Source organism: Mycetomoellerius zeteki, unplaced genomic scaffold (genome assembly GCF_001594055.1).
Source record: "Mycetomoellerius zeteki isolate Tzet28-1 unplaced genomic scaffold, Tzet1.0 scaffold145, whole genome shotgun sequence".
NCBI classification, from domain to species: domain Eukaryota; kingdom Metazoa; phylum Arthropoda; class Insecta; order Hymenoptera; family Formicidae; genus Mycetomoellerius; species Mycetomoellerius zeteki.
Window position 1 is genome coordinate 1,340,278 of NW_017256393.1, and position 22,420 is coordinate 1,362,697.

General features: G+C 32.4%; 4 protein-coding genes across 8 annotated transcripts in view; 1 reads left to right on the forward strand and 3 right to left on the reverse strand.

Moving 5' to 3' along the window:
- The window catches only part of LOC108732033 (uncharacterized protein CG43867), a 66,988-nt gene extending 58,705 nt beyond the window's left edge, over nucleotides 1-8,283 (forward strand). For all 4 annotated transcript variants that reach the window (XM_018462630.1, XM_018462632.1, XM_018462634.1 and 1 more), the window contains 11 exons: nucleotides 108-381; nucleotides 714-1,103; nucleotides 1,583-1,756; nucleotides 4,126-4,418; nucleotides 5,906-6,239; nucleotides 6,470-6,709; nucleotides 6,918-7,054; nucleotides 7,167-7,296; nucleotides 7,440-7,649; nucleotides 7,724-7,859; nucleotides 8,201-8,283. In XM_018462630.1, coding sequence (XP_018318132.1) covers nucleotides 108-381; nucleotides 714-1,103; nucleotides 1,583-1,756; nucleotides 4,126-4,418; nucleotides 5,906-6,239; nucleotides 6,470-6,709; nucleotides 6,918-7,054; nucleotides 7,167-7,296; nucleotides 7,440-7,649; nucleotides 7,724-7,859; nucleotides 8,201-8,265 — 2,383 coding nt within the window. In that variant the 3' untranslated portion in view covers nucleotides 8,266-8,283. The remainder of the gene's footprint in view (nucleotides 1-107; nucleotides 382-713; nucleotides 1,104-1,582; nucleotides 1,757-4,125; nucleotides 4,419-5,905; nucleotides 6,240-6,469; nucleotides 6,710-6,917; nucleotides 7,055-7,166; nucleotides 7,297-7,439; nucleotides 7,650-7,723; nucleotides 7,860-8,200) is intronic.
- A 553-nt stretch (nucleotides 8,284-8,836) lies between these two features.
- Nucleotides 8,837-12,379, reverse strand: Naa20A (N-alpha-acetyltransferase 20 A). 2 transcript variants are annotated; one of them, XM_018462636.1, is made up of 7 exons: nucleotides 12,194-12,379; nucleotides 12,074-12,098; nucleotides 11,672-11,762; nucleotides 11,455-11,584; nucleotides 11,236-11,372; nucleotides 11,037-11,160; nucleotides 8,837-8,913 (listed from the first exon to the last, which is right to left on the reverse strand). In XM_018462636.1, exons 1-6 carry the CDS (start codon nucleotides 12,244-12,246, stop codon nucleotides 11,075-11,077), a joined length of 522 nt encoding a protein of 173 aa, XP_018318138.1. In that variant the 5' UTR covers nucleotides 12,247-12,379; the 3' UTR covers nucleotides 8,837-8,913; nucleotides 11,037-11,074. The 2 variants fall into 2 exon arrangements, with proteins under 2 accessions (XP_018318138.1, XP_018318137.1); XM_018462635.1 differs by lacking the exon at nucleotides 8,837-8,913 and having other exon boundaries at nucleotides 10,998-11,160.
- A 1,868-nt stretch (nucleotides 12,380-14,247) lies between these two features.
- Nucleotides 14,248-16,029, reverse strand: Spase25 (Signal peptidase complex subunit Spase25). Its single transcript, XM_018462548.1, has 3 exons — nucleotides 15,668-16,029; nucleotides 14,920-15,224; nucleotides 14,248-14,693 (listed from the first exon to the last, which is right to left on the reverse strand). Exons 1-3 carry the CDS (start codon nucleotides 15,686-15,688, stop codon nucleotides 14,450-14,452), a joined length of 570 nt encoding a protein of 189 aa, XP_018318050.1. The 5' UTR covers nucleotides 15,689-16,029; the 3' UTR covers nucleotides 14,248-14,449.
- A 1,731-nt stretch (nucleotides 16,030-17,760) lies between these two features.
- IntS8 (integrator complex subunit 8) overlaps nucleotides 17,761-22,420 on the reverse strand; it is a 6,825-nt gene continuing 2,165 nt past the window's right edge. The window contains exons 2-12 of the mRNA XM_018462502.1: nucleotides 21,682-22,099; nucleotides 21,348-21,585; nucleotides 21,003-21,239; nucleotides 20,671-20,916; nucleotides 20,169-20,418; nucleotides 19,671-20,066; nucleotides 19,349-19,603; nucleotides 18,877-19,123; nucleotides 18,574-18,692; nucleotides 18,043-18,392; nucleotides 17,761-17,880 (exon numbers count right to left, since the gene is read on the reverse strand). Coding sequence (XP_018318004.1) covers nucleotides 17,761-17,880; nucleotides 18,043-18,392; nucleotides 18,574-18,692; nucleotides 18,877-19,123; nucleotides 19,349-19,603; nucleotides 19,671-20,066; nucleotides 20,169-20,418; nucleotides 20,671-20,916; nucleotides 21,003-21,239; nucleotides 21,348-21,585; nucleotides 21,682-22,099 — 2,876 coding nt within the window. The remainder of the gene's footprint in view (nucleotides 17,881-18,042; nucleotides 18,393-18,573; nucleotides 18,693-18,876; nucleotides 19,124-19,348; nucleotides 19,604-19,670; nucleotides 20,067-20,168; nucleotides 20,419-20,670; nucleotides 20,917-21,002; nucleotides 21,240-21,347; nucleotides 21,586-21,681; nucleotides 22,100-22,420) is intronic.

A 22,420-nucleotide genomic window follows, 5' to 3' on the forward strand; every position in this document is an offset into this window, starting at 1 on the left:
AAAATATTTTTAACATCTTAGGAAAGCATTATATTTGAGTATATTTAATTTTTGTTTCTTTTGAAAAAATCCATAGTTTGATATTTATATTTTTATATTTCTTCCAGGATCAATAGAGCTGAAGGAGCTGCCACTTTTGAAATAGCTACAGGTAAGAAGACCTATTACTTGACTGCAGACTGCATCGCAACAATGGAAGACTGGATAAGAGTGCTGCAAAACGTGCAGAGGCGAAACGCAACAAAACTCTTGCTCAGCAGGGAAGATAATAAACCAACGATACAGGGTTGGTTGACGAAGGTGAAAAATGGCCATGCGAAGAAGTGTTGGTGTGTGCTCATCGGCAAGATGTTCCTTTACTTTAAGTGCCCCAGTGATACGGTCAGTATATATACAAATAAACATGAATATAAACAAAATTGTTATTAGATACATTCTCGAGACACAACGATTGTATAATTAGCAAATTTTTTTTATTATCATGATTAAAAATTTAAACAAGATAAGATAAATTATTAACTGCAATTTTAAACTTAGTATCTTATAAAGTTCAGGAGAATATTTGCTGATCACTTTTCATTTAGCCAGTTACTTGTAGCTCAATAACAATTGTAATAACAGTTGTGTTTCTTGAACATTTAGTACGTATTTCATGCTCATAAAAAAATGTATTTACATATAAAATGTATTCAATCAATTCTTTGAATCATTAGAATCCTATTGGCCAAATCAATATGAGGGATGCTCGAGTGGAGGAGGTGGAACATGTTTCGGATAGCGATAGCGAAGAGAGAGACGCCGAGTGCCCACACGAAAGAACAATTGGTATCTTTCCGACGCATCAAGGTCCAACTTATTTACTGATGCCACATAAACAGGACAAGGACAATTGGCTCTATCACTTGACAGTGGTGTCGGGTGGTGGACCGAGTGCGGGCACACAATACGAGCAACTAGTGCAAAGACTAATGGAAACTGACGGTGATCCCAGCTGTGTGCTATGGCGGCATCCCCTACTGCTACACACGAAAGAGAGTATCACGAGCCCGCTGACGAGCTTGACCTCTGAATCTTTGCAAACTGAAGCCATAAAGCTCTTTAAGGTTGATACGTTCCCTCGTCGATTTTTTCGCGATTGCTTTACTTGCGATTTATGCCAAATTTTCAACATTTTTCTCTCGATAGAAATAACAGTTCTAATTATTTCCAATATTCTAATATATTATAAGTCTTGCAATGCTTCTAGAACTATGGTTTCTATATATTTTTTTCTTTTCTGTCCTTTTATTCTCAAAACATAGATATATTTATCTCATTTTAAATACGGTATTTTCAAATTTACAAGTTTCAATTCAATTTTTTATATAAATAATCTTTATATTAATTATCATTAACATTTATAATGAAATCTAGTTCTTCTTAGCTACATTTTCTACACTTTTCAGTTTTTTTCTCTTTCCATTTATATGTCGAAATATATTTTTATTTTATGTTAAATGCAGAAAAGTGTATAGCAAGGCGTGGCTAAAAGGAACAAGCTTAATGTATCACTAAAATAATTAACACACGTCTAATCGTACAGGCCTGTCAGCTGTTTATGTCGGTGGCAGTAGAACAAGCAGGTATCGACTACCATGTGGTTCTAGCGCAAAACGCATTACAACAATGCCTAGACCAGCCTGAACTTCAATCTGAATTTATATGCGCACTGGTAAAGCAGACAAGTCGTCACACCCAACACCGTTTGGGCGTACAGGTAAAAAAGGCCGCCAGACTTGTGTCACTGGGTACTGCGCGCGTTGTAAGTCCTGCTTATTGTTTAACAAAAACAACATTCAACCATCCTGTACCATTTTTGAAGTTAAAACGATACTCATCAATCGTCTGTTTTTTTTTATCTCTGATAGATCTCATCTATATCTCACACACGTCATTGATCATATTTTCAATATCGATCATTTGAACGATATTTCTTTCAACGCGGAAAATGGTACACTGGGTATGCTTAGTCAAGTATTACAAATAATCCTTCCAGGCGTGGACACTAAGTAGTGGTTTAGAATGGTTTAACTAAAAATATAGCACTCGATAATACTTAGCGACAAAAATACGCCGCTTATTGCCACAATACTTGACCAAGTTCAATGACTATATTTTAGTTTTAACAATCATTCACACATTTAATTCTAATTTGCCGCTTTAAGTGTGCTGTCTTTTAGATTCTCACTCTATTTCAATCGCATGCGTTTATAATTCAGGCATCACGATGGTGTTAAGTTTCATTTACTTTTTATCATATATTTTAATATTTATACATCATACCCGATCAAATTACCCTAACGCCCATCATGTGAGCTGAACATATTTCGACGATTATCATAGTATTATAATCAATGTGAATGTCTATTGATCACGTCTGTCAAATCTGATGTACGTTATATAAAACAATATTTTTTTCTAAATATATAAGAAATCTGTCAAAATACGTTCCGCGCCACACACACACACTTGCAGAATGGTATGTTGGTGTACATGAGGACACACACAGAAAGAAACATTTTTAAATTCTTTTTTTCTAATTTTTCACACGAGTTCCTTTTTTTATAATAGCTGCAATATATAGTTACTTGGATATTCTCTGTTTGAATGCTGCTTAGAGATTTAGATTCTTATTGCCGGAATATATATTAGATTATTTTAACAAATAAAAGTTATAATCCTTTACATACACCTTTTCCAAACAATACAAATCTCCAAAAGATGTCACAAAGATATAAAAATATCTAAAAAGTGGTTCAAATAAATCACTTCAAAGTTATCTTTTAGATATCTCATAGACAACTTTGGATTCTTTGTTTTGTTTCTTTTTCCTCTTTTTCCTCTTTGCTATCCTTTCCTTTCTCCTTTTCTATCTATCCTTCTTTCTCTTAACAAAAAAAAGATATCGTATATATATGGACAGTGTTGTTCCGAATTTTGCATCACAAGACACAAATTTGTGAAGAAAAAGAGCTTCAGTCGTCTCATGTAGTGTCAACGAACGTAAACGTAACGCTTTACAATTGGTACGGTAGATTCACGCGGCCTAAGAGCTTTTCTCATTGACACATTTTAATTTTCATGCAATTTTAAAGGGTTTATACCGAGTACGCGTTTTTATTCGATTAACACGTAGAGTTGTGCGGTGAAATTTCGATTTCTCGTGCTTATCTACTAACTAACTACTACCGAAACACAATTAATTCAATTAATTCTACTTTCTAGTATTGCCAATTTTTAAAAGAAAAAGAGGTCTACATGTCGTGTGAAAAATCAGTTAATTAAAGGAAATCAACTGAGATTTGTTCTCCAAAATTACAAATTTCTAATTTTCGAGATCATGGGGCGATTTTCAAGATTATTTTTTCTTTTGCTTTCTATTTGTTTTCATTTATTTTACTCTTATTAATTCGTAAATGTTATTTTACTTTAAAAAGTGATTCTTTAAAAAGAACCACTTAGTGAAAAATTGAAGCAATTGTCTTTCCACATTGTGTGCACTTAAATTGTATTGTTACATTTTATTCCACAAAAATAAATGAAAAAAATCGATATTAGGAATTTGAAAAAATTATATATAAATACAAATTTTTTCAAGTTCTTAAAAAGATAAAATCACTATTGCACTGAAAATTTTATTTAGAAAGATTATTTGTTCAATCACTTGTGCGTAACACAAGTAACGCACATATAATAAGAATAGAAAGGAGTAGAATATATATAGAATGCAATAGAAACTAAGAATCTTTAAATTAATCCTTGCTTTCTCTCGAAGGGCAGAAATTTGATTTGGCAGAATTAATCCCCCATTCTTTTAACCCGCTGTTTTTTTGCAAAATGTACATATTCACGATCGAAATATTATGTATGCATACATATGGAGAATGAATATCCATCTACAAAATAATAAATTAAAATAATAATAATAAAAAGTTGAAGAGATAAATGAAATGGCATAATACAAATATCAAGATGTTTCGTCACTCGTGTAAAATGTGTCGCGTTTACCCTTTGACGAGAAGTAGTATACTAGGATTGGCTGAGATATATGTCGGGACGTAGTAGTATGCCAGCATACCATTGCAGCAGCTCCTTCTCTGCGCCACGCAATCGCTCTTCACCTGCGATACGCAAAGTCCCGCGGCAAATGGCAGCGGTGAAAATGCGGACGCGCAATCAACGGCCTCGACTTCTCACAGTCCTCCGCTCACGCAGGGCCACTCGACCTCCACTATCTTGGACTGCAAAACTAATCCCGCGCAGTATGTGCTTATCCAGGGATGGCAGCTCCTGGCGCTCGCCGTTTCCCTCTTCCTACCCAAAAATAATCGGCTACTATGGTACCTGAAACTGCACCTGCAGAGAAACGCCGACAGCAAGTGAGTCGATCGGAAAATGGATCGATCATTGCAGAGAGAAACGTGAAAAAAAGTTCTCAAATCATTTCATGAGGAAAGAGGAAGAAAAATCTTTTATAAGAAGGAGAACAGTTTCTAACATTTGCGCTCTGATTTATTCTAGAGGAAAAGATGGTAACATGGACTCTCATCTTTTTTGTAATTTTTTAATTTTTTAGTTATATTTAAGTCAATGATATTGCAAACAGTAATTTATTAATCTAAGTTTACTTTAAACACACTTGAAATAATTAAGACAGTTCACAAAATAAGAAAAATTATGTAAATGAAAAGGAACACTATGATGTGACTATCAAAGTGTGATGATAAAGTGAGCAATCTGTATTTTTATAGAGAGAAGAAGAGAATCTAGATTTTTCAGGTCTATTTAAACTTCCTATGAAGTCCAAATAGCTTGAATTTCTAAAAACTTTTGAATGTATTAAGATATTATATTCAGAAGTTTCTTTAATAATACTCTTGCGTTGATCCTGTCCTCTTGAATGTTTACCATGAGCACTTCTTTCTCGCAGATACTTTTAGGAAGATTTTTAATGAAAAATAACTATCTGCAACATTTTTTGTTAAAAATCCCAGGGTCTACTTGTTGGAAGTCTCAATATAAAAACATTGATAAAATTTACATTTAATTATGTCTCAGCGAAGATATAGTTTTTCAAATTTTATCTTTTCATAATAAAAGAACAGCATGTTAAGAATTAATTTAGGGTGTAAAACACACTTGTTACTTACCAATTTTATAATAAATCATTTTAAACTTAAGAGACATTGAAAATTATACGAAAAAACTTTGATGTATATAGTATGTACCTCGTAATAGATAAACAATTAATCAAAAAGGTCGCGCCAATCGTAGCGGCAATTGTTTCACAACTTTAAAAAATACCTATTTAAAAACAAGTTAAAAACTTGTAAGAAATAGTATTAATTATAACAGAATTTTAAGTAGGATCTTCATTAGCAGCAGAGCATTATTACCACCTTTTCTCCTATATAATGTAAATGTAAAAATAAATTTTAAAATCAATTCCGGAATTTTAACGAGAAATTTTAATGCAGTTCTTTCCAATAAAAACAAAAATATTAGATCTTTAAGAGATAAGGCTGAGTTTGCAAGACTCGTGAATTTTAACAATTATATTTCTTGCAGTTTATTTTTTGCAAATATAGGTTGGGTAATTTTTTATGAGTTATCCATTTCCGCAAATATAAAAGTCTTATTACGGGTCTTACTTAATCTAAAACTCAGAATTCAAAAAGTATTTTTCTATGCATTGCTAAAACTATTTTGATGGTATAATGTTTATCTTAGCGATAAATGAATCTATCTTAATTGGTTTAATCAGTTGAAGTCACAAAAAAACACGTCTTTTCTGCAATGACAGATCCAATTTTAATTTTTGTTACTATTGATTCATCTTGCATCACATTGCATTGTATTATACTAGAACGGAATGCGGCAAATATGCGGCTTACTGTGAGAGAGCCCTGGAGAGGACATTGCAGAACGGTAGTAGAGAAGTAAAACCGTCGAGGATGGAAGTACTTTCAATACTTATGAAAAATCCATACCATCATTCATTACCGCATGCCATACCAGTTCATTTTCTGAATGGCACCTATCAGGTTGTGAGTTTTGACGGCAGTACTACGATTGAGGAATTTCTGAATACTCTCAATCAAGAAATCGGCTGTAGGGACGTTCATCAATCCGGTTTCACGCTATTCAGCGATGATCCGATCGAAAAAGATCTGGAACATTTTATCGACCCAGAAGCGAAGGTTTGTAAAAATTGAAATCATCTTTTCACATCAAATTATTTATTATCATTCGAGACCATTCATGTAAAAAAGATACCAAATCTTTATCAAATATATAAAATATATATCAATGGGATTGGTAAAATTTATATTGCATTTCTAACGAAACCTATAAAATTGACAATTTTAAATAGAATAAAAACTTGTTATCTTACTTCAGCATTTAAAACTTAATACAAACTATGCTTCAGCTGTGTGACATTATCTCAAAGTGGGAGACAGCGTTACGAGAGAAAGGTTCGGGAAAGTTTGAGAATACTAGAGTGATACAATTGACATACAAATCTCGTTGCTACTGGCGGCAAGCTGCTAAAATGGAAACGGACAAAGAGAGGCTCTTATTGTGTTATCAAGTGAATCAACAAGTTGTGCAAGGAAAATTTCCGCTAAATCGTGAACTCGCTTTTGAACTAGCATCATTAATGGCACAGGTACAATTTATATTAGTTAGGTATTTCATGTTTTTTAAAATATATTTTAAATAATTTTGTAGACACATGTATTTTATTATTATAATAATTTATTATATTTATTATTGTAAATGTATTAGACTTGTAAAATTTATTATTGTAAATAATTAAAGTAAAGGATAATTGAATCGATTCATTACTCTATATGATAATTTAATCAATTTCACAGATTGATTTTGGAGAATACAACAATGATAAAGCACGTGGAAGCGGCCCTGGAAGCAATCCACATCATCTCGTACTCCAAACTCTGGATAAATTTTATCCATTACGCTATCGAGCCAACATTACCGCTGATCAATTAAGGTGAATGATCGCTAAACTCAATTAAAAAATATATATATCAAGAGAATATTTATTTTTACGTTAAATTATACATTTTTTGCTGTTTTATAACAAATTATTTTGATTCCATCAGGGAATTGCAGGAGAAGTTACAGGAAAAGTGGATCGCTTTAAAAGGACGTAGCGTATTGGATTGTGTTCGTATATATCTCACATGCACCAGAAAGTGGCCTTTTTTCGGAGCTACCCTGTATCAAGCAAAGGTATAATGATGCTATTGCAAATATTTTATGAGTAGGAACAAGATTAATAATAAATTAACTATATGATGATAGATTAAAATATATTTCATACATATATTATATATGGATGTGATTTAATTTTATTTAAATAATTTTCTTTATAGTTGAAGCAAGGCGATCCTGTGACGGTTTGGATAGCGGTTTCCGAGGACAGTGTAACGTTGCTTGAATTACAAACAATGGCTGTTATGTGCCGGTATAATTATGCGAACATAGTAACGTTCGGTGGTTGTTTAGATGATTTTATGCTCGTCGCTTGCCCAGACGAGGGTGCAGCTGAACAGAAATTGTTGTTCGCACTCTCTAAACCCAAAGTGTGTATAGTAGACTAACGTCTCGTGGAAAGTTAGTAATTTAGAAAAATATTTATTTTATCTATTCTTTATAGATTTTGGAAATAACATTATTGATCGCCGATTATATGAACGCGCTAGGCCACGCATTACCGGGCACTCCACAAATGAATACTCTAACACGCAATGGATCACATCGGTCCATCAAATCCACTCTGAGACCTGCGACTGGTCGGTAAAAAGAAAAGAGATTTCTAAACATGTTATATAAAATTATAATTGTATAAGATTGTTTCGAAGATTGATAAACAAAAGAACAAAATTACTGTAAGCATTGATTTAGAATAGTCACTTTTAATTAACTGTTTCTTGTATCATGAATGTTGATGATCGATCTTTTCTCAGAATTAATTGACATTGATAGACAAACAACAAATTAAAAGATTATTAAAATTAATAGATCTTTAACTAGTTTTTGTCTAATAAAGCAATGATTATATATATTATTAATCAACAATTAACTCTAATTAATATTTCACAAAAACAATGTTTAATGAATTTTATTTTTGCAGGTTCAAGCTGTCTTCCAACTCAACCTGATATATTGAAATCCACGCCAGATCACCAAAGACCTTAAAATGTCGCATCACGTTCATTTTTTCGAAAGACAATGAGATATATTTCTTGGATTCGCGCCAAGATCTGATTACGATGAATATTTTGTTTGTCGTTTGTATCATAAAAGCAGCGTAACAGTGCAGTATTAGTATCGTACACTGCGATGTGCGGTGCGGTTTTTTTTTTTTTTTTTTTTTGAAGTCTCAAACCTGTTCGAATCATGTTTATGTCGTATGTGCATGTAAATTATCGACGCTTATAAGAATGTATCTGTGTAAATATTTAATAATAAGCATAAGAGCTAACCACGAACGACCATGCTGGTGATTAAAGAGCGGCTGAAATCGAATCGAACACTGAAATCGATCTGTAACACTGCCTAATTTAATATGCGCGATTACACATCGAATAGTTTCATCCAGCGGCTACGTAATAAGCTGAGACTTTTGCTACGCATTTATATATCAAATTAAAAACAGAAACGAAAAAGAATGCGTAAAATATTGCGTAATAGTGATGTATTTACATCGTATCGTGTATATATTAATCAAAGTTATTAAATGTTTAGGAGTATATCTCTCGAATGACACAGCGATACGTTCCTTCCCAATTTTTGATGTTGAACGGAACACTTCCGAGCCTATATAAACGTTATTGCTGTCATAATCTGGAACATAATTTTTTAAAATTTTATTAAAAAGTTTTTCTACTTTTATCAGACAAAAAGTCAATTTTACATAAATTTATTTTATCAGAATAAATTTATATAGATTTAATTGAAATCAAAATTTTGAGGATTTAGATTTAAGAGATTAGAGATGTACGATTTATATTGAATATCGATCTTTGAATCGATCTCAGATCATAGTAACCTAGATCGGTTCATAGAGATCGTATTAAAAAGATTGATCTCTTGAAGATCGATCCAGAAAAATGTATGCAGTAAAATCAGAGTTGGCAAAAAATGTTTTATTTAGCAGGGACTTTATAATTACTGTTGTTATAAAAGTCATGGCACACAGAGAAACTTAAGTAATTTTAAAATCAACAGGTTGGATTTGCTTCTACTTAATTAAGATCTTAGGTTTCTACTATGATTGGCCAATTCGTATTACTGCTTACGTTTTATTGCGTAATTAGGCATATGGATAGTGTTTTCGAACGCACTCCTATCGAGAAAAATTGGAGATCGATTTACAACAAAATTGCAAAGGAGATCGATTAAAAAACTCGATTTTTTCAAAAGATTGATCTTCTCAAAGATCGAACATCCCTAATAGAGATTGGAGTCGTCTCATGTGAGAATTTAAATTTAATTGAAATTTTGTATATTTCATAATTTGAATTTATTCGAAATTAAATTCGATTTTGTGATATTTTAACAAAGAAGGAAAGCATAATTCAATATAGAAAGAGATTATTTTATTTTAACAATCGTGTGTATTGTAGGATAATAAATAGACCTGAAAATAAAACTGTCTCATTGAGAGAATGAAACTGTCAAAAAAGAGAGACTGCTTTTCTCTCTGCTCATTTTCGAACATCATTTGCTTCTTTTATGTGAGGCTACTCATGAAATCGATCAACAAATAAAGAAGAAATCCGCTATACTCGTATTAACTTTGATAACAACTAGTCTCATATCTGATATTTATTTAAGGTATTAGCGATTATATGATTTCTTTTTACAGGTACACGACCAAATAGATGTAATTGGGAACGTAATTTACTATTTAATATAACTAACGTTACGTTCCCGCGCGTAGTACGTGTGCAACATTATGTATTAAAACATACGTAACGATTATAATGTTGTCTATATATATATATATATATATATATATACACAGAAAGCGAGTGAGTGTGAGAGAGAGAGAGAGGTTTTGTATTCGCGTTTGACGTGTCCTACGTAACTAGTAAACGTCTTCCTTCTAGCGGTTACAAATTGAGCTGAAAGTAGGGCTTTCGTGCAATACGTGCAAAACTTCTACGGTTTTGTAATTTTCGAAATTACACCACTATGCGTCTGTCTCAAGTGGAATTAGCGGGTCTCGATTTTCGAAGGATCTCTGCAAGGTCTCTGGAAGACGTCTTGAAAATCCCTCAGATCTTCGCGATCTCCTTTAAATATCTAGATGGACTAAGGCGCGCGTATACTCAGCTTCATTTAGCATATTGTGAATGTTTGTATGAATAATTCGAACCTCAGACTATTGAGAGCAGTACAAAGATATGCAAGAATGACATTTTGTCCTTAATTTTTTATATAATATATCGAATGCTATTGTGCATGGGTGATTAGCACTTCTGTATCATGACATAGTTGAAGGAATCGTATGCGTATTACTCATTTATTCGTGTAAATATCACCATCAGAACAGACTTGCGTTTCTAAAAAATAGTAGAATCAAAATAGACAGAGAGAGAGAGAGAGAGAGAGAGAGAGAGAGAGAGAGAGAGAGAGAGAGAGCTAGCAATTTATACAATCGAGCTCTATGTGAATCGGATTCTACCGAGCCTATCTCACATCTTACATTTATATTTATTATTTATTCATATGGAAAAGGAGCGAGACAAGTGGAAAACATTGTGTACTATTGTACAGAAAAACAAATAAACTGCACATTAATACAATTTTACAGACGTCGATAGTGACTGTCAAACTATTCATTTAAAAGATAGGATAAAAAAGACATCCACAAGTTTTGACATAGAGCTATTATAAACAATAATAAATTTTTAACATCTCTCTTATATATTTGTTAATTTTATAATTTGTATATAATTTACTTTTCAGTTTTTGTGACAGTACAATAAGTTCAAACGCTTCAATCCACCTCTTCTGGTCTCACAGGATGTGTTAATGGAATCATAGATTTCTTTTTTACATCTTTTGACAAGGCTTTTCTCATATCTAAAAATAAGATGATATCTATTATATCTCACACATACATAGATTTATTTTAGATTTTCTTAAGAAACTCTGTACCATACGCATCTTCATCTGGATCTCCATTGTAATATTCTAATACTGTCCTATACACAATGTATCCTAATTGTTGATACATCGTAATAGCCACCTTGTTGCTTACTCTAACGAAGAGATCCACGAAATATGCCTGTTTCCTGATTTAAATAAAAATATATATAGTATGTAACAAAAGATATCGATAAGATCATTAATTAGGTATAATAAATTATGATTTACTTTTCTGATACATCCTCAAGATATTTCATCAACATTGCAGCAAGACCCAACCTTCTGTAATCAGGAGAAACTGTGAGGGCTGTTACATGACCATGCCAATTTTCTCCATGACCTTCAGCCTTCCCCATGACTTTGATGATTTCAAATAATAATGTTAACTTTAAATAATGAAAACTTGCTTTATTCACATGAATATATTGGAAACAAATGAACTTACTATAACCCATAATTTCACCACTTGGAGATTCTGCCACTTGAATGTATTCTGGCCAATGTGAAAGATAATGCATATAAAACGATAGTCCGTACTAAATAGAAATGCAAAAGATCAAGGAATATACATGGAAAAGTTTTAATATATCAATAAAATATAATTTGTAACATAAAAACTTTTTGGTTTCCCATTAGACAATGCTTTTTGGAAAACTTTATTATAAAATAATTTTAAGTAAAATTATTCATTATAAATGAAAAGATTTAAAAATAATTTTCCTCTGAGATTTATCATCTTTTAAAAATTTAAATGTTTATATTATGATTAGTATAACTTTACAGGTTCATGATAAAATACATGCTAATAATATGTTATTAATTTTCTGTCGAGTAAAATAAAGGATACTGTTTCTGTGAGGGGATCCAAATTCCTGAAAATGATATATATAATCATAACAATTGACAACAATGAAAAATTATCATTCAACTGAATATTAGGTTAGAAGAACTTGACAAAATTACTTACACGTTATTAAATTTGAACAAATCATTGCATGTGAAGGGTCTAAGTGTCGTCATTTTCAAAAGTTGTAAAAGAAATAATTTACTTTATTCACTTGTCGATAAAATTTAGTTCAAAACAAATCAGCACAAACATTTAGAACACTCTACTGTCCCATGTTAGGACCCGTACAGAAAAACATGATGTAGAAAGATGTAGAGTTCCCTAGGAAGAGTTAGGACACCTGTCTCGCGCGCGTGCGCGTCTGCCATTAATGGAGAACATGAGATAGAATGAGAAAATAACAAGCTATTTTACTCTGCCTTATAGCGTTTTCGGCCCGGTTTGCACCAACCTGCGTTGGATTAATGGCGTTTTGTGCTCTCCTATTGGTAGAGTGTGTAACGTCAACCAATAGGAAAGATTAATCCAATCCAGGTTGGTGTAAGGGCTGCGGCAGACAAAATTTCGGTAACAGTAACCTTAAGACGTGAACTTAAGCCGATGAGCCAATCAGGATATTGCTTTAAGCTACGTAATCTAACGGAAATGGAAATAGCAGTAAACTTATCCATAAGGCGAGTTTCAACCGGTTGAAATTCGCCTTATTGCGAGGTTATGGCTAAGTTTACTATTATTTCCATTTCCGTTAGATTACGTAGACTTAAAGCAATATCTTGATTGGCTCATCGGCTTAAGTTTACATCTTACGATCACTGTTATGGAATTTTGTGTGCGGTAGCCCTAAACCCTATAATCCGATCGGGCCGAAAACGCGCTTTCGTTCCCTGAATATGGTGGAACCAATAAAAAATCATCACTCGGTGTCTTAGCTCATTTTAACGATTTCAAAAACCATGGCACATAAAAAAACTTAAGCCAGTAAGGATATCAACATGTTGGATTCGCTACTGCTTACGTTATGGTCTTATGGTCTCTATTGTAATTGGTCGATTCGCTTACTGTTGAAGTCTTAAGTTTTTTTTATGTGCCATGGCCTTCACTCTTACCCCGGATCTACAATAGGGTTTTAAGCCTTAAGCCATAAGAAATGGGCGAATCACAGTCGATTATTCCCCTCGGATTCGACTGTAATTGGTCAATTTCTTACGGCTTACGTCTTAAAACACCTATTGTAGATCCGGACTTACTAGAGTAAACTCTAGACAGGAGTGATGGGCTTTCTACAATAAACCATTAATTATAAATCAGAAGTTAAAAGCTAAAAATTGACGACTGATCAATTTCCAGCTTCTAACTTCTGATTTATGACTAATGGCTTATTGTAGAATGCCTGTAACGGTCCTGATTATTTACACCTCAATACAACTTGATTGAACCGCAATAAAAAAAATGCAATTGATTTACAATTGCATGTATTTATACAATAGCTTTTTTTTTACAAATTATTAATTATCCCTTCACTATTAGTCCATCACTACTTAAGGGAGGAATCTCATTTATGGGTAAAAAAAATCGATTTTTCTAAAGTTATCTTAATCAATAGTAGCACTCCCCGAGAATGTTGTTTTAAAATATTAGACTGATATCCGAAATATTTTGCGAGTTAAGCCTCGAGAATGTCATGGGTCGTGCAGGTATTCGAGCGCGCAGCGAGAGCCAGCAGAGAGTTCCCTCTTCTTAGGTTGTGTTCCAAAATTGACTGTCAGTACTAAAAATCTATAGTGCACGTAACGTACACTGTAGCATTTTCAGTGCTTCAGGAAAATGTATTGTATATAGAAGATATAAAACAATATAGAACATGAATTTTGAAATCCATCTTTCAGGGAAGTTTCAAAATATCGAGCAAAAATTAAAATATATTGATCTGTACCTTACGAGTCTCAAAAATTTGTCAAAACTATTAGAATATATCTTGATAAGAAATTTTTTAAATAAAAATTCCATAAATTAAAATTCTAATTCATATATATGTAACCAGTTTTTTGATATCGAATATAAATATAATTTTATCAGACCTCTACATATATGAGATAAGGATAAGTAATAAATTATTTATCTAGCAAAAGATTTTTAATGTCCATTCTGATTTCAGATATTGAATATAATAATTACAATATATGAATGAAAGTGCTTAGCTTCTTATTTTTGTGTTATTTACATCGTTATATGAGGAACTGGATATGTGCACTACATATATTTCAAAACACGATCGAAAAACTGGACGCAACAAAATTTCATGGGAAAAAAACTTAATTACTTTAAAAAAGCTTACAATGATTTTAGTTTATCTCTGTTTTTTATCTCAGAACACTGCTACTTCTCCTTTCGTTGTGATGTCAGACTGTCATGCATGTTCGTCACTACAGCTTCTAGTAATCCCGGTATCACTGCGCCATTAACATCGATGAAATTTGCAACGGATTTTGTAACACTTGTCTCATTGAAGATTCCCATTGACGTGCTCTTAACTGACAATATCAGATTGTACTTGTCGTCGTATTTCTTTAAATAGGAACTTGCCTCCCAAATCATGTCGGGATTGAAACCTGCTGGATCTCTGAAAGTGGAAGAGATTATGACATCGTACATAATATTCTACAAATCTATATTTCTATTCAGTATTAAATATAATTTAATTTCTACTTTAATATTAAAAAATGAGTTTAAACGAGTGAAATATAAAATGCAAAGAGAAAACAAATGATTTAAATAAAAATATCATAGAAATAAAAATACAAAGAAGTTTCATAAATTATAGACTGCAAATATATATATAAATTCACCTTTGAATTGCAACTATAAATATGCCTTTCTCTTTGTATGTCGTATACAATGTCAAGAGTCCCATTAAAAGAAAATAGAAGGAGACACAGGCTATTAAAACAGGCTTGGAAGCAGGGAATGGATATAAGTAATCACATAACAGTGCTATGATAGCTATAGTAACAGTAATTCCGCAGAGGAACAGTCTTCCATCAAGAAGAGAAAAATTTTCTATGTAATTATATTTCTTGGTGAGTACTTCCTTGACTGTATCGTCCAAAGCATTTTTCACGGCTGAGCCATCCCACTTATTGATTTGTATAACCTGCAGAATAAATGCCTATTATTTTGTTTTAATAAGAGAAAACATATTTTATATAAACACAAATTACAAATTAAAGTTGTAAAAAAGTTAATTATATTGTAATAAAAATTATAGACAGAATTTTTAATTGGAATATACATCTTGCTCCAATTTAAAAAATTACAATTTCGTTTGAATTACAAAAATTTGCGAATTGTGAATGATGTATTTGAAATACATTAGAAACAATTGTACAGCTAAGGAGAGATCCGTTAAAATATAATCTCAATTATCCGGAGTACATTCAACCATACGTGACAAAAGAAACGACCTTATTGTCGGCGAAATGAATAATGGCGCGATTCGGCACAACAATTTATTTTCGTCGCAATACACGCATAATTTTACGTTCGTGAAATGACATTTCAGATGAGAATGATTTCAGTTATGAGTAAGAAACGTACGGAATTCTCCGCTGCACCCATCACGACTATAACCTCTTAACAAAATACACGTCGCGTCTTTAGTCTTCAGGATACACGTCACACGATGCACGAATAATCGAGCTTGACTTGATCGGCTTGATACGTCGATCGCTGTTAGCGATTGGTGTGAACTCATGCAGCGAGAAATCGCTGGCGACTTGAGAAAGGTGGGGGAAAAAATGACGCCAACAACAAATATCCGTCGCTTTTCTGTCGCTTCCTACTCCTCATGTGACACGACTGACGACAAATCGCTAGCGACTTTAAACTTTAAAAGTCTCAACGCTCGGACGAGGCGGACATGTTTTGTTTCGGCTTAGGTATTCTATCATCTCGGTTAATTTTTTTAAAGTGTTGCCGACTTTGACTGTGCACAGGTATGTACGACCAGGTACGACTGGTCAAATTTACCCCATCCACGGGAGATCACGAGAACGAGGGCCAATAAAATGAAGAAGAGAAAGACTTCAATGTCAGTATTCTGTTATTAGAGTTAAAAATTATAAAAGAATATTATTGTTTGTAGTAGAAAGAGCAATGAAAATGAAGATGACAATACATTCGAACAGGGTGTATTTCGCTAAGTGTGCAAATACTAATTTATTAATATTTTTCGTGTCTATTTTTTATTAATATTTTTTTTTATTGATTTATTAATATTTTTCATGCTATACTAACCCCATTTTCCTCGAGATTGGCGAAACTCATATTGCTCCTTGAAATCAGTTATCAAATTTCGCTTAAAAATCAGATTGACTTGTCGATGCAGTTTATACAGAACGAACTTCTTGGGGTGCGTTCCGTTTTGTTCCGTTTCACAAATGGACTATATAGAACGCAGCGCATCAACTCGGTTCCTTTTCCCCATGCGCGTAGAGAAATAGAACGGATCCCATGCGGCTCATGCGATTGTAAACAGACTAGATAAAAACAATTCTAAGGGCCCTGGCACACAAAAAACTTAAGGCAGTAAGACGTAAGCAATAAGGAAATCAACATGTTGGATTCGCTACTGCATATATTACGGCCTTATGGACTCTACTGTGATTGGTCAATTCGCTTACTGCTTACATTTTACTGCTTAAGTTTTTTTGTGTGCCATGACCCTAAAGCCCAATTGGTGCATTTAGTACTACAATCGCTCAATAAGCGCTCAGTGAGCGCTTGCATTTTACTCCGGATCTACAATAGGTGTTTTAAGCCTTAAGTCGTAAGAAATTGACCAATCACAGTCGAATATGAGAAGAATAATCGATTCTGATTGATCAATTTTCTACGACTTAAGACCCTACGACTACTACGACTTCTATTGTAGACTTTAAGCTGGTTCTACATTACGTTGCGGTCCAATCAGAGTCGAGCTAGCTTGTCGTTGATTGGACCGCAACGTAATGTAGAACCAGCTTAAAGTCTACAATAGAAGTCGTAGTAGTCGTAGGGTCTTAAGTCGTAGAAAATTGATCAATCAGAATCGATTATTCTTCTCATATTTAATTGTGATTGGTTAATTTTCTACGACTTAAGACTACGACCGCTATGACTTCTCTATTGTAGACCCCACATAATACGGGATCTACAATAATCTGTTTGGTCTATATTTTTAGTTCTAACAGAATATGCCAATAAGATGCAAGCGCTCACTGAACGCTCAGTGAGCGGTTGTAGTACTGAATGCATCCATTAATTTAACCCAGGTTGGTGCAAACCCGGTTGGACCGAAAACACCAATAATATGGATATTTATAAATATTTATAAATTATAATTATAATATTTATAAACTTATTAATTAAAAAATTGTGTTAACATCGCAAAAACTGATTTTAAATGTCTAACAATCTAGATCTAACAAACTAGATAATGTATCAGTCTAACATACAATATTTATTTTACATAGCAAATATTCGGGCGTTATTATACTTATTATTTATATTTATTGTATACATCGTTTTTTATAATACAGCAAACACTTACATGTAAAAAATATACAATGCATATGGATGTACATACGTATTGCAGTATATTATCCAGTATGTATAAATGTAAATTCTTAAAAAAATCTCGAATAATCCTTTTAATAAACATATTGTTTCGCCAGCGCTCTCAAAAATTTAGCTTTACGAATATTAGCTGCTTCTCTTTGGATCTCTTCGTTGTTGTTGGAATTTAATTCTAACAAACCGATGACTTTGATCTGCAAAATAAAATTTTTATAGAGAACAATAATTGTAAAGGGATATATTGATCTACTGATCGTGATATCCAATTATTTAAAGCGATTATTTATTATTTATAATTATGTCACTATTATAAATTTATATGTAACACTTAATATTGATTTGATTCAGTTATTTACCGCGAGTTGCTTTCTGTGATGCTCTCCACGCTTCGTGTGCAACTGTATAAGATACTCGAGTATCGTTGTATCCCAAATACAATGATAATATGCATCCATAGCATCAGCTGCGGCACAGCTCTTTTGATCGCTGGCTGCCATTTTGAATGCTAAAGAATAATCTACTTCCTCTAAAAATTGGCACAATACAGCCGCCTGAGTGTAACATTGTAAATGAGCGCAACATTTGATCATCCTTCTATAAACAAGATCATCTATCTGCGTGCGTGGGATGGGTTGACTAAATAAATCGCTGGCTATCATGATTGCCTCCAAATAATATCTCATTGCACTTTCGTAATAGTTTAAAACTAAAAAAAAGAGTACATACAGTATATTAATACATATAATTTCTTATGAAACAAATTTGTATTTAGTTTATTTCTTTATTAGTGAAATAAAAATAAATGCCTTATACATATTTTGGTTGCCCTAATTATGAATAATATTTATATTATTGTATTTATTTGTATTTGATGAAGTAAAACATACCAAAATTAAGATCACCCATCAGCCTCAACCAAGGTACATTACAAGGATAATACTTTAGAGCTTGCGTCAACAATTGGAATAATAATTCTCCAATATGTCTGATGTTATACGAATTTGCACTGTAAATATTAATTTCTGTATAGGTATCATTTAAGATATTGAATATACTATTAATATTCAAAATACATTAGTAATATTAAACATTAATATTTTTAATTGTTACTATAAAAATATGTAATATGTATTATACAAGTTTTCTAAAAACTACTACTATAAATATGTAATATATTGTAATAAACGCACTTTGGTACTCCGGCAGGCCAAAGAGATAAATACTGCGTGTGTAATTCCAGACTCGACTCATCACGCAAAATGTTGCGCAAACGAGCTAATAATGATATTACTACAGTGAGAACCATAGGTTCTCGTAATCGAGTAAGTGTAAGGGTAATACTAGCAGCAACATCTCTTGAACTAGAACTTCCACTGTTACTGCCACTACTGCTGCGTTTCTGTGACTGATCTCTAGTAGGACCAAATGCTGCTAAGACTAAAAGAACATATGATTTTATTTGATAGAATTTATTTTATCATGTATTTTCTTATTTTTGAGCATAAAACAATTGGATTATTTACTGCATACGAAGGAAAATTATTTCCTTTATCTAACATTATCAATTTAATACATAAATAATAAAAATTTCAAAATATATAAAAAGATTTATAAAAAAAGATTCTGTGTTTGTGTGTGTGTGTCTTTAACAAAAATACTCACTCATATCCCATGCGTCTCGCGGAAATTTGCGGTTTCCTTTGTATTTAACAATATCTTGGCAAACGCTACTAATAGCAGCTGCAAATTCAGTGTAATTCCAGCGCTTCTCTAAACTAGTAAGATACTCCCACTCAGCTATATTTAGGAGGAAAACCGTACAGTATTCTATTACTTCTTGTCGCGGAATTAGTTGATCGGACGCTTGTAATGCACCAAGACATTGTTTACTCCGTACAATCATACTTTGCACATCACCTAAAAAATATTAAATTGTTACAAATTCGCCGTTTTTTTCATATTTCTTAATTCTCCATGTACGTACAGATACTTGTCGTCGGCCAAGCTTGGAAACACTTCCATATCTCAACAAGCAGGCATTCCCAATTCACTAATTTGCACAGCTTAAAGATCAACGAGCCTCCGCTTTTTACGTGTTCCTGCAGTTCTTTATCCAAAACCTTGAGAAGCTCTATAGCGCCATCAAAGTTTTTGGAAGTTACCAATTCTCGACTCTTCGCGAGTAAAACATATGAATAATCCTGGAGAAATCCTCTAGAAAACGTCATTACCACACTCTGCAATGGAATGGGTAACTCCCAACATAACGGTTTTATTCGATGTTTTCCATCAAGCTGGATCAACGTTTCACGAATTACATGAGAATCATATGACTCTATCAACTTTTGTTCCAATTCAAATACTTCGATTCTTGCTTTTTCTATAAATTTTAACAAAAAGAAAATTGTAGTCCATATACACTAAGATTTTAATATCTTTAATGATATTTTCTTTTATTTTTCTCGTAATAGTTTATGCTTACGTATAAATGATATCGATGGAATCCCCCAGTCGTTATGTAGTAACAAGTCTGGTATTTCTACCTCGTCAGAAATAGTTGCTTGCTGAAGGACTGCGAGTTCTTCTTCATCGAATAATGATGCATAGGAAGGATTGTTGAATAGCTTTAGAGCAAGTCCTTCTATATTAGCAGTGTTTATTAGATAAAGAAGGTAACATGAAATTCGTTTTTTATCCATAATTGTTGCTTTTTCCAGGACATTATCTAAAGCCTAGTATATAACAAAATATGATTAATAATTCATTTTTGTTATTTAATAATTTAGAAAAAATTTTATTAAATTGTATGAATAATTAGTATTAACGTATATTAAAAAAAGTTAAGAAAAATTATTTTACGGAATAATAAAAAGAAAATCCAGACACTTTTATTTTCAACTATTTAAAAGAAATAAAATTATTTTGGCAGTAATCAGAGAATCTAATTGAGAAGCTTTCAAAAGTGTAAATAAAAGCTATTTTACCCAGAATAAAACATCTAGACCCTTCGTACCAGCTGCTTTAATTTCAGTTACATAGTCACCCAAGATTATATTGTCGTCAAGAATTTTTCTAACCAGATTCAAGCACTCTATTTGCAACAAAAGATCGCGGGCGACTACAAATTTTCTATTAACTAATCCGCCTTGCACATCCAGCTCCAAATTATCTCTATAAACCTGGGGTATCTCTCTGAAAACATTATCTGCTTGCAAAATCTGCAATATATTCTGCAGATTTTGCATGTATTATGAATATACATTCAAAAATATAATAAATGCATAAAAATATGATAAATGCATAAAAATATACCTACAGTGTATTGATCTTTGATAGAGGCGTGTAAACGCTGCGTAAGACTAAGCTTGACTTCTTCTAGCGGTACTTCGCATGCTAAACAACAGCCGTCTAAAAACTCTTTCTGCACTTTACAATACGTTAATTTTTCTGCCGAATTAAAATTATTGTACAGCTCTTTTGCCTGTTTAATGTGGCATTTGGCCTCTTGACATTCTTCTCTCAATAAATGAAACATTGCGAGATCATAATGTATCTAAAAAATAATTTAATATATTTCATTTCCTTTCAACTTCAAACTCTCACTTCATTATTTCTTCTCAATATCAAAGATAATATTATCCAGCTCTTGCAATTCTCGTACCTGACATTTAAACTCATCTATGTTTACCAAGTACATATTTTCCCAATTTTGTTTGATCTCCGTACTATCCTCTGTTAGCATTTGAAAAGTATCAAAAGACAGAACCTTTGGCTTTATATCGGTCATTTGTAAAATATCGTTTAGGGCACTTACACTACTTGGTATGTGCACTTCCAATTTCCTAATAATATCATCTACTATACTAGGAGGTACATAGGTTGATTCCTGAGTACCTGGTCTGATTTGCAGTAATATTTTTTTATTCACAGCTCATAATCAATTAAAATCATTTCAAAGTATTGCAATAATACATTATAAAATAAGTAAAACTTACATGTGAAGTAATTGTTGTTTTGGTTGTTTATTGCTGAGAGCTCTACATATAATCGCTCTTAGATGCCATCTATGATATAAAACCAATGTAAACAGAAGCTGGTCAGAAGCTGTTTCCATAAAAAATTCTGGAATTGTAGGAATTTCTACTGCAATGTCTGCAGTAATATAAAACAGATCTTGTAATAATGTCAACTGTATTGGCAAAGGTAGCTTCTTCTCTAATACATCCAAATCCCATTTGAGGTAAGTCGCTACTTTCAAAGAAAGTATCTTTAATGCTAAATTTCTGTGAGTCCATTTGTTTGTACCATTGGACTTTACATCATTTGATTCTACATCAATTGCTTTCAGCTCTGTTTCTTTTTGATCAGAATTAATGGTCATAAATTTTATTATCAGGTCTGTAGGCGATGGATCTAAAAATCACAATACATATGTCCATAGTTTTATTTAATGTAAAATATTATTATTAATTAACGTTATTTGTTTAATGTTACTTAAATAAATCACAAATGTTTCGAATATGTATAAAATATACAATTGTATATATACAGGGTGTTTCCAAATTAAATGGCAAAACTTCGGGAGCGTGTAGAGGAGTAAAAAACTAAGAAAAAAAGTCCTATAGACATATGCTTCTTTTTGCTTTGTTTCGCAGGAAATCACGAAAAAAGAAAAAAATATATTTAATTTATTATTTTAATTATTTTATTTATAAACTTTTTAATGAAGATTTT